This window comes from Athene noctua, chromosome Z (assembly GCF_965140245.1).
Source record: "Athene noctua chromosome Z, bAthNoc1.hap1.1, whole genome shotgun sequence".
Taxonomy (NCBI): Eukaryota; Metazoa; Chordata; class Aves; order Strigiformes; family Strigidae; genus Athene; species Athene noctua.
Genome location: NC_134077.1, coordinates 13,910,407 through 13,922,780, shown reverse-complemented (window position 1 = coordinate 13,922,780; position 12,374 = coordinate 13,910,407). Strand labels below are relative to the sequence as shown.

The 12,374-nt window shown below is 35.3% G+C and overlaps 1 protein-coding gene across 1 annotated transcript in view; it reads right to left on the bottom strand.

The window, feature by feature from the left end:
• The window catches only part of SPEF2 (sperm flagellar 2), a 65,233-nt gene that overhangs the window by 30,128 nt on the left and 22,731 nt on the right, over positions 1 to 12,374 (bottom strand). Inside the window, 8 exon segments of the mRNA XM_074932681.1 lie at positions 235 to 482; positions 1,324 to 1,427; positions 2,237 to 2,310; positions 4,973 to 5,051; positions 5,270 to 5,400; positions 5,852 to 6,071; positions 9,994 to 10,162; positions 11,672 to 11,859. Coding sequence (XP_074788782.1) covers positions 235 to 482; positions 1,324 to 1,427; positions 2,237 to 2,310; positions 4,973 to 5,051; positions 5,270 to 5,400; positions 5,852 to 6,071; positions 9,994 to 10,162; positions 11,672 to 11,859 — 1,213 coding nt within the window.

The following is a 12,374-nucleotide window of genomic DNA, read 5'->3' as shown; positions in this document are numbered from 1 at the left end:
GGGGCCTTAAAAATGGAGAAGAAAACTGTCAAGAAATCTAAACAATTTCTAACTTCATAATTGTCAGAGGAAAATAAACACATAAATTAGTGTTTTTAATTAAAATATGCAACTCACTAGTATTTTGCAAAGTAGTCACAATTTAGTTATTTCAGTGTTATATCAATCTTTACATGCCCCATACGTCAGAATCTGCTCGTCATTTTACTTTTTTAAAAGTAGTTGGAAACTTACTCTTCAAGTTAGCCACACGTTTCAGTACCACAGTGTCTGAAACATCCAATAACACAGAAATATCAAATGCAGGTGAGGTAACAGGAGACTTGTTAGGGACTCTGGGATCTGTAACAAGTGAAAGCTTTCCAGAATTTGTATCTTTTGCTTCTGGATCAATCCCTGTATAGGCTTTTTCAAATAGTTTTGCCTGATTAATTGTCATTGGAAACCCATCCACAATCCACCCCTTCTCTGCTGGTATTTTGCTAAAAGTAAATGAAGAAGCAGAATTATACAGAGAATTGATAAGATAATAATAACACCTAAAGAAGAGCTGGCCTTAGCAATCTTTCATTCTAAATTCAATATATTAAATATCCAGAGAAATACAAAATATAACAGACTATTAAAACTTACACTATGTAACAATGGATTTTAAATCAGAAAAATAACATGCCTAACTAAGTGAAAAAAAGCAAAAACAAAACATTTTTTGCTATATTGATAAATAAAGATTTCAAAAACATTCTCTATATGGACTATGATCAGAGGTGTAATTTCACTATTTTGTCTACTAACTTTTGCATTGAAGTAACAAATAGCAAAATCTGGTTTGTAACTTTAAAATATACTAATAGGAGTAATATAACAAATTATATTCATGTAGGAACTTAAGTGCTAATTGCACATTGCATTAGTTGAGAGAATGTTCTGTCAAGAGTAGTTGAAAGGAAGTAACATAACTGCTGAAGTGTGAATGCTTGGATTATTAATTTCATAAAATCTAAAAGAAAAAATACTAGCACATGCTGAATAGCTTCCAACTAATACATAAAATAGAGACACTAGCTGTGCTTAATGACTATGTGATAGTCATGTGTATATTTTTACTTACCTGAAGTAGTGTACAATGTCTGCATAATTTAGTGCCAGACTCTACTGCTAGCATAAAATGAGCATTAATAACTCCACTATCTAGCTCCACTTTCCAAGTAGAAGACCAATGTTCAAAAAACCATCTTAATAAAGACAAATGGTTGAATCTAGACTACAAGCTGGATAATTACATTTTAAATAACTGAGGAAAAAAGCTACACAATTTCATACTTAATGGCTTCCAATAGGATGTCAATTAGTAATTCATCAGGAATACTTTTTCCTTTCTTCAAAAATTTCTGTGATGTAGCACCAAGCTGGGCACGTACAGACAGCTGTGGAAGAGTGCAGTGTAAGACTAATATGCTCAGAACATTCACAATACTCAGTCTTAAAAATAGTATGCTTCTACTGTATACATTATATATGTATTTAAATTTAATGTTTACTGTGTTGTTTATATTTAGTACTTAATGTTATCTATTAAAGATAAATAGGCTCAACTGATGTAAAAAAGGCCTAACTTAATTGAATCTCCAACTGATTTCCATCATTACACCCATTAAAATTTTAGACAGAAACAAGGTTGAGAAACAAAGTATATGACCAAGAAATAAAAAAGTAAGTGCCCTGGTCCTAAGCTTATTCTGATTTTTCACTACCGTGAATCCACTGACAGTTTTCTACAGCAGAATTTAACTTTATTATTTCTGCAGGGATTCTTTTCCATCTTAGCTTTCGAAGTATTTTCCAGTGAGCAATAAAGTCAAAGAGATCATTGCAGAATTAAATATTTCTGAATATAATGAAAAGAAACCTTGTCGTGGGATGAATTATCTGCTTGGTAGCAGCAAGATCAGGAATACATCTTTGCTAACTCAGAAATGATGTAGAAACTACCATATCTTACATAAATGTAGGACTTAACAAGAAGATATATAACATTAACAATATGTACAACTTTAATCAACATACACAGGAACACATTTTCATAATAAACTCTTTTCATATTTCACACAGAAAATGCTTGCAGTGAAGTCAACAAATTAATTTTAGAATGATGAATGGTTATCACCTTCTAAGTAATTTAATCATTTTAACTAATATATCTTTATAAAGTAGAAGCTAAAACTGCATTACAAACCTTGGATAAGCCATCCTGACTGTTATCCAATATAAATTCTTGTCCAGATGGATCCTTTTTGACAGGATAATTGCCTAAAATAGGTACATTATATAAAGTTTGATAATTCTATTACTATAATATTTTTTACTATAGACAAATATAAAGTATATGCCTCATTATTGTTCTTTGAACAAATCAATACAGAAGGTGTATACATAATTGTTAGAACCATAGGAACATTGATTAATTCAGGTTGGAAGCAACTTCCAGAGATCACTTAGTTCAAGTTCAACCTTCTGCTTCAAGTGCCATCAGTGAAAAAGTCAGACAAGGTTGCTCAGTTGCTCACCCAATTGTGATCTAGAAAAATTTCCACGGATGGAGACTACACTCACTCTACAGGCAATTTGTTTCAAGGCTTGATGATTCTCGTAGGGAAAAGGCGTTGTTTTATGTCCAGTCAGAAGGCAACAAAGAGGTCTTTTACAGTTATCTCTACAGCAAAAGGAAGGCTTGGGAAAATGTCGGCCTGATGAGAGAGACATGCAGAAGACTGAGGTATCCCAAGCCCCTGAGACTAGCAGGAAAGTCTGCAGCAGGAAAGATTTACCCTTGGTGGAGGAGGATCAGCTTAAGGAACACTTATGTAAACTGTCAGTACACAGGTCCATGGGACCTGATGGCATATACACACACATGCTGAGGGACCTGGGTGGTGTCATTGCTATGTCACTCTCAATAATCTTTGAAAGATCCTGGTGATTGGAGGAGATTCCTAGGACTAGAAGAATGCAACTGCCACTCCTGTCGTCAAGAAAAGCAAGAAGGGGAAACTGGGGATGTACAGGCCAGTCAGCCTCACCTCAGTTGCTGGGAACCAACGGAACAAATAAGCATGGAAACCATTTCCAAGTCTATTAAGGACAAGAAGATGATTTGGAGTTGTCAGCATGGATTTATGAAGGGGAAATCATGCCCGACTACATGACACCCTTCTACAGTGAGGTGGCGGGCTCAGTGGCTGAGAGAAGATCAGTGCATGCTGTTTGCATTGACTTTTGACACTGTCTTCTTAACATTCTCATAGACAAACTGATGAAGTATGGACTAGGTAACTGGAGAGCGAGGTGGACTGAACACTGGCTGAACTGCCAGGCTCAGGGGTTTGTGATCAGCTGTGTGAAGTATAGGTGACAGTCAGTGATTAGTGGTGTAGCCCAAAGGCTCATTCTGAGACCAATACTGTTTAACATCTTCATTAATGACCTGCATGATGAGACAGAGCGCACCCTCAGCAAGTTTCCAGAGGATACAAAACTGGAAGGAGAGGTTGATACACCAGATGTCTGTGCTGCCCTTCAGAGGCACCTTGATGGGCTGGAGAAAAGGGCTGGCAGAAATGTCATGAAGTTCAGCAAAGGGAAACGCTTCTGGTGAGGACAACCCTGTGCCTTCAGTACCAGCTGAGGGCCAACTGTCTTGAAAGCAGCTTTGCAGAGAAGGGCCTGGAGGCCCTGGTGGAGAAGCAGTTGATCATGAGCCAGCAATGTGCCCTTGCAGCAAAGGCGACCAACAGTGTCCTGATCACATTAAAAAGAGATGGCACTGGTGAGACCACATCTGGAGTGCTGCATCCAGTTCAGGACTCCCCAGTGCAAGAAAGACATGGATATATTGGACCAGGCCCAGAGAAAGACCCTGACAATTCCTAAGGTCTGGAAGAATCTGGCATAGAGTAGAGACTGAGAGGTGGGACTGTTCAGCCTGGAGAAGAGAAGGCCTGAGGGGAAATACCAATGTTTAGGAATATCTGGGGTGGGGAGAAGAGTAAAGAAAACAGAGACAGACTCTTCTTAGCAGTTCCAAGAAAAATAACAAAAGGCAACGGACACAAATTGAAACACAGACAATTCCATTTAAACGTAAAAATATTAACTGTAAGGTTACAGAATATTGGAACATGTTGCTCAGTGAGGTTGTTGAGTCTCCCTCCTTGGAGATGTTCAGCATCCAACTGAACATATTCCTAAACAACCTGCAGTAGTGACCCTGCTTTGAGGAGGATGATTGGACTAGGTGATCTCCAGAGGTCCCTTCCACCCTCAATCATTCTGTGATTCTGAGTATAGGTGGCTGATACCAATGTCAGTTTCTTTATTGGTAAGATCTGTTGTAGAGAAAGGTAAAATGACAGGAGGTGAGGGCTTGCTCTTCCTTCCTTTGGAAGCTGCTTTCAGGCTGAAGCTCTCATCCTGGACCCTGCCTGTGGTACATTACAGCTGTGTAGAAGTGATGTCTGCACCCCGTGTCCTGTGTACTTGATTCTGACCCCGATCCACATGTGCTAACTTGAGCTCCCAGCTTGACCTCAGACTTGATTCATTGGCAGAATTGGTGGGTTATCACCAGACTGAGGTGCAGGCTGATCAATGTCTCTGGACCTTACAGTGACCCTGACTTCAGTCAATATCCTCACTCTTGCTGGTGAATGTTGGCACTTCCTGCTTTGTTATTGTCCTTGTCATCTAGCTCACGCTCCTTCATGAAGCAGACTGCACTTGCTGTCCCCAGAGAGTAGGAATGCGTGGAAACAGGAAATTCATAATGGAAACTACTGTGAAAACTCAGATGTCAGGGATACTACCTCAAATGTAGAAGAGAAAGGGAAATTGCCATTTAAATGTAATAAGAATTGAAAATAAATTTTACAAATATATAAATATACACACACATATAAATAAAATATATACACACCTTCGGTTCCATTGATAGGTGTTTCTGTTTGGAGTTTCTTTAGATGTTCCGGTGGTGATTTTGATAATTTCTCCTGGACCTTGTATCAATTATGAAAAGAAATGGATTAGAAAGGAAACTACGTATTACAGGAAAAACAAGCCTGCCAGTACAAACTGACTGTTTAAGTCTTGTAAATCAAAATTTAAAATTAAGTCTGAAATTGAGTAAAAAATTGAAATAATATGTTTTCTTCCTTATATATTTCATTCTCATCTCCCCGTGTAAGCCAAAACCAAAATTAACAAAAATGTTTACCTCATTTTGTTTCCCAGAACTCTCTGCTTCTTGTGGAATCACATTGTGTTCACCTCTCATTTCACTTTTAAGAAAAGCTTGGATAGCCTCCTGAACCAGAGTATCAACACATAGTACCTGAATATTGCAAACTAATACACAAAAAAATTAGATAGCCTTACAGTTCAAGTGGAGCATACATACAGAGACACTATTACTGTAAAGTAATGATTTTGTTCGGGCTTTTGATATAAGTTGTTTCCACTGTCTTCTCTGTAACCACTGCACAGTGTGTACCTACAGTCACAGCTATCTTGCTAGTCTATTCTATAAGAAACATCCCCAGAGAAATTTGCCAAAAGCATTTTCAAATTCTCAATGCAGAAGCAATACTGTTTTAACACTATATTAAAATTCAGATGTTTTTAATCTCATTTTGGAAGATAACGGATGACTCGCAACCAACCCCTGCAAAATACAGATGCATCTGAGGTTCAAGGATTAGTAATGCAAGAATTTGCACAAACAATTTTCACTTTAAGATGGGATTCTAACACAAATAAAGATTTTTAAGAATTTTAGTTTTTTTAAAAGTATCTCTACCTTTTTCAATAAACTTTACACAGGTGGTTTTTCCACTAAAAAGTTTTCCCAAAATACATCCCTTAATAGGAAATGGAGGAAATACAGGTGGTGAACATTTGGGTTTTGGAGGATAGAAAATCTCCATCAGTCTGCGAAGCACATGACCCAATATGTTATTATTAAGAGGAGGTTTGATTACACTGTTCTCTTCTGTTGGGCACCATTCCCCTGTCATACTCTGTATAAATGACAAATTACCAAATAATTTGTTAATATGCCTTGTCTTTCATCTTTCTAGATATATGTCTTTATATACAAACACAATACATACAATAACCAAATCTGCATAGTACTAATAATATTTTTTAAAATAGACCCTCGTTAAAAGCTATATTTTTTTCACAATCATTAAGCATTTATTGATAATCACTAATACCTAGATGAGAGACAAGTACTCCTATAACCATTTTCATAGATTTCTAGAATCCTTTTTTTTTTTAATTCCATAAACATGAAAAATCATTTCACTAATACCAGAGAATGAATCAGTAGTAGATTTTTTGAATAGAAGCCCAGCTTCCTAATATTCAGCATTCTAAAAATTGGGCAACATTATTGCCCAGTATCACACATAAATATTTGAAAATTTTATGGACAAATATTTCAAATATATATACTTGCCTAACACACATTCAATAGAGAAAAAAAAAAAAAAAAAGCAAACACACCCCCCCAAAAAAAACCCAACAACGCTGAACAAATCCAAACCAAACAAACCATCATATAATTCAAATAATTTTAAGGGAAGGAAATACTGAGTACAAACTTCTAGTTCATCTACTTTGAGACCAATAAAAATTTATCAGTGGTATGAGTTACCAGAATACAGCTTAATGAGGTTTTGTCAGTAAATATACTCTTACTGACAATCACATTGGAAGAAAGATAAGAATGGAAGGATGTAATCAAAAGAACCGAACACAGAATTGTGTTCACATTATAATATATACTCTACCACTATTGGATCTTATAACACTAGCAAAGTCCTGATGAGCAGTTTATGCTATGAGAAGCTAAAAGAGAACATTTTAGTATGCAGGATAATACTAGTCCTGTATTACTTATTATTTGAGCGCAGGCTACTAAACAGCTTTTTGGAAGATATGTTGACTAATATTCCCAATCAGATTCTAGCTTGGTTCCTCATTTGGGGTGGTGCACAATAAAGGGTTTAGAGGCAAAATCAAATGTTTCAGTAAGAGAAATTCCAACTAAGAAAAAAAAAAAAAAGAAGAAAAAAGTTCACAATGAAAGTAAAGCACAGTAACAGGTTGCACAGAGTCTGGAATCTTTATCCTTTGAAACACTTGAAAGCTGACCAGACAAGGTGCTAACAACCTCATCTGACTCAGAAGTTGGTTCTGCTTTGAGCAAAGAAGTTGAACTAAATGACCTCCACATCCCTTTCAACCTAAACTTTACCATTCTATAACTTAAATATTTAATCACCATCAACAGAAGCAACCAGTTTCAAAGTTCTACTGGAAAACGTTTTGAATTCATGTTCCAGGAAGAATATGCAACCTTTTCCTGAACTTACTACCAGGAATGATATATTGCCACAGCATGCATTTTGCTAACAAAACTTTATCGGTGTTGATTTTAAACATATGTGCATTACATAGAACAACACAATGTAACTTCTTATAACTCTAAATGAAAATACCATCTATTTTTAATCAGTAAAACCAAACAAACAAAATCCTTCTCTTCTCTAATACATCTCAGAAAATGTACTTCTTAACACATAATTGAAAAGACAGGCTTAAAAAAACCCAAACCCTTGACCTATCTGAACGAGTCTTCCTTAAACATATAAGTAGAGATGGATCAGTTATTTTAAGTTCTATCAGACCTGTAGGAAAAACGAATTCCAAATGGAATAGGCTCCCCATTCGAAGTACTCACCTTTCATATTTCTTGTCCTTTTGACCAGAAGATTGCTAGACTGTACCTTTCTTGAGCTAAAGTAGCTTACCTGTCAGAAACAAGTTTTCAGGTATCCAGGTGCCAGTTACGTAACTCCTGGTTAATACTCTCAATCAAAACTGGAAATTATTTTATATTTTCAGCAGTTATGTTATGCCTGTTATGGGTGATTCCATTAATTTATTAATTGATTAGCCATAACTGACAATGTGGCAGCTTCCAAATATTTTCAAACTCAATCTAATTTGGAATGTGCAATGGACTGATTTTGTTCTTGTATTTTATATATTTGACACTTCTAGTCAGGATTCCTAACGTAAATTTAGTATTATTGAGATACCAAAATGTGGTGCAGGGCTTTTTTCTCAAGGCTTAAGAAAATCAGCATAAGATTTGTCAGAATGCCCTGCCAATAGACTTTAATCTAGAATACTTTGAAGGTATTAGCTGTTCACTGGGTTTTTAGAAGACATAAGTACAAACTGCCAACAATTTTATATGTCATATGAACCAGCTTCTTATACAGAAACGATAACAACATCTGCAAAAAAAATTAATTATGTGAATGCATTTGAAACAGGCTGGTAGTGAAAAGGAGGCTTAATCTGTCATTAAATGATTGCAACATTCAGTGCCCTTACATCTAGAGAAGATTTTGTAATATAAACAACAATATGATGAAAAACTTAATTTTCATTAGTTCTCTCCACTGTTTCCTGCCTGTCTATCCTATATGTCCCCCCTGTTGGTCATGTATATATGCCTTTTTCCCCCTAAAGAAACTTATCATGAAATTCATTACATGCATTGATATGGTTTGAACAAGGGCCTTATAAATAAACAAATCAGGAAAACATATTAATATTGACAACAAATTGAGCTGTCAGTCATTCACCACAGAAACTTGTAACATTTATACTCCTTGCAAAAGAAAATGTACCAGTTGGTTCAGGAAGTAGATATTCTACACTGCAGTTATAATTTCCCAACAGGTCAAAGACAGGTTATTTGCCATGATTTTGCCGTATTCTAGTTATACAGATCATTTGAAAAGACTAAATATGTAGGGGGATTTTTTTTTTTTCAAAGAAAAGCACTGTTAATGTAATTTGGAAAAAATTGTACAATATATTTTAACAGGGAAACATTCATTCTTTATCTTTCATTTGTGAAATTACACTAATATATTGCAAAGTTGAAGAAAAGTTTTAAGGCACCTTGAAAAATAGTCACTTGTATTCTAACAGAAGGTTAACAAAAATGTCAGCCATTTTTAATGATTTTCACAAATCACAGAATCATCTAGGTTGGAAAAGAGCTTGAAGGTCGTCCAGTCCAACCATTAACCTCACACTGACAGTTCCCAACTACACCATATCCCTCAGTGCTATGTCAACCTGACTCTTCAACCCCTCCAGGGATGGGGACTCCACCACTGCCCTGGGCAGCACATTCCAACACCCAACAACCCCTTCTGGAAAGGCGTTGTTAAATCCAGTCTAAACCATCCCTGGCACAACTTGAGGCCAATCCCTCTTGTCCTATCACTTGTTACTTTGTTAAAGTGACTCATCCCCACCTGAAGCCAAGCTGACAGGCCTGTAATTTCCCAGATCATCATTCTTACCCTTCTTATATATGGGCGTCACATTGGCCAATTTCCAATCTGTCGGGACCTTCTCAGTCAGCCAGGATTGTTGTTAAATGTTACCATCTTAAAATAAATAAAGCTTTCACTTAAAATTGCTGAAACTAAGACTATTAGGTTTTGTAACAGATATAATATTTTGTTTTACTTGCTTTTGCTGGCTATTTTCTGTCGCATTTTCAAATGTGGTAGCTTTAACCACACTTTCAAATTCCAATTAGCTGAAAATTAATTGCATTGCAATTAACATGTTGGTCCTATGAACTCAGGAGAGAAATATGATCAATGTCATATATAGGAATAAAATTAGCAATGTTTTAAAATAGCACTAGTGATTCAGTGCTACTAACATAGAATATAGCCATATATTTCATATACAACCTCAGGCAACACAAAGAAAACGCATGTCAAGATCTGACATCAGAAACTAGTGAAAGAATAAAATAAAACTTCACAACAAAATATTTGATTATGAAACATCAAGCTGTATTTTCATATATTATGTCTTATCAGTCTGATGTACCTTGTATTCACCATAATCTTTTTCATCTAACAGATTCATTTTATTCAGCTCTACAAGTTGTTCTGGGCTCAGATCATTTGGCAAAGGTTGAACTGAGGCTTGTTCATACATTGGTTTTCCATTAAAAAAAAATTCCTTCCAATCAAGCATCACTTTTAATGGTATTCTGCTGCAGAAGAAAAAAAAAAGGTTACAAAGTAAAGATTAAAGGTGTTAAGGGAACCCAAATTTACAAGAATCACAATCATGAAACAAGCATATGTTAAACTAGATATAGTTTATAATGCTTTCTATAATTATTAGAGCTTTTTATAAGTGCTTTCTTACTTATATGACAGCCATAGGCACTTGTAGGCTTCAGTATTTTCACAAATGTGTTATCACACAGTATTTGGCTGGCAGAGCTATGTAGTAACAGTTTTGCTACTGCGATTTTTCCCTGTTCCAAAATATTCTTCCCTTTTTTGGGGTAAAGCCTCCTCTCACCAAAAATCTATATAATTTTTTCCTGGAATCTAAAATTAATTCAGAATGATATGAGTAATTACAGTCTTTTTTTTTTTTCTTTTAGAAAGGGAAAATATGCATATAAAACCAGATAAACTGCATATAGTAGCAAGCTAAATGCAAACAGGATGCTGACATATGTCACATTAGAATTCTATGGCTGCCAAATAAACAATAACAGCTTAATTTTAACAAATTATCAAAATGAAAATCTCTACTATTTCTTAAGATTACCTCAATTTGGAGTTCCTTTTTTTTAGTAGTGATTGTTGATACTTTAGTGTTATAGCTTTAAATAAACTCTGCATGTGCTGTTCAAAAATAATTGAATACCTGTTACATGCATCCTGCACAATTAAGTGCATGGAAAGACAGATAAAGCACACCTATAGTGAAAGTAAATGTAGATACAACCCTGATATGCATACTTTAGAAAGGTATTTCAAATATCTGCACATATTGTGCACCACTCAGTACAAGCAAACATGATACTAGCTGACACTGGAACCATGACTGTGTCAGACAAGGCAATATTCAAATCGTCACTAAACTGTGTCTAGGCTGACTATTTTATCGTGTACTTACTGAGCCTAAATTTACATAATTTCCATAAAATATAATCATATGTATTTCATATGGTTACAGCTTTATTATTTTAACACAGAATTATTCTAAAAGGCAATGAAGATTTTGGCAAACTTTCTCATGCTGTAAGCCTTACCCCATAGTCTAATCACTGAATACTAATGAAAGAACAACAGCAACACCCCACTCTGTGGCTTTCAAAACAATCCTACACTTGGAGGTTACTGCTTTTTTAGGACCTTCTCAGAAACCCTGTGCAATTAGGGCACATCAGAAGAGGGAATCACAGCATGTACAAGATTTTGGACTGAGTTGCTACTATTTAGGACAGTCCAGGCAGGTTGATATGTCTTAGGAAATTCATTCAGGTTTGAATTGTTCAGCTAGTGCAGATATCTATGAGATAAGCACCACTCAGTTTTTAACTTTTAAACTAATGAATTTGTTCACAAAAAAAGCAATCAGTAGTTCTAAGGCTGTAGAACTAATAGATCTTAGTCTTCTAAGGATTCAAGTTGCGAAAAGTTTGATGTTTGAGAATCTAACCTAATGGCTGTTATTTTTGCCTAACAGCTATCATACTCACTTGTTTGTCAGTAGACGATATTCTCCTACTTTTGTGGACAAATCAATAATTTGGTCAACCACTTCCGAACATATAGAATAATGCTTTTTATAACGTGCCTGAGCTCTTTCAACTGCAATTTTCTCATGGCATTCTCTTTCTTTGATAATTTGTTCTTCACAATCAATTTTTTCTTGTTTTGCAAGAGCCTAGAATTTTTTTTAAAGAGTAAATTTGAGATTGTAAAGAAAATGAAAGTGCAGAAGTGCACAGTCCTGGAAAAGAAAATTAACTTGCTCATTTAAGTCAAGAAATTAAAACAGCTAGACTCTCACCAGAGCTGGATAGTCAGCAAAAAGATTAACACATAGAGAAATCTAAAAATTCTTATTCATTCTAAAAATTCCAGTTTGTTTGATTTTCAACTGCTAAAATATAATGAAATAAAAGAGAAACATATTACCTCTTTCATGACAAACAGATTGAGAACATATTCAGTGCTTAGAGGGCAGGGAAACATGAAATTATGCTCTCTACTCTTTCTAAGGAACAACTATGCAGATGCATTGGTAAAGGCTTAGTTCCACTGAAACACACAATGGAATACTCATTTAGAGTATGTGTCAATTTAACTTACAAGATTCTGATCTGCAAATAATCTGATACTATTAATGCTGTTCAATCTTTGAGAAAGATTTCTGGTCGTGGTAGAAAATTATCAGTA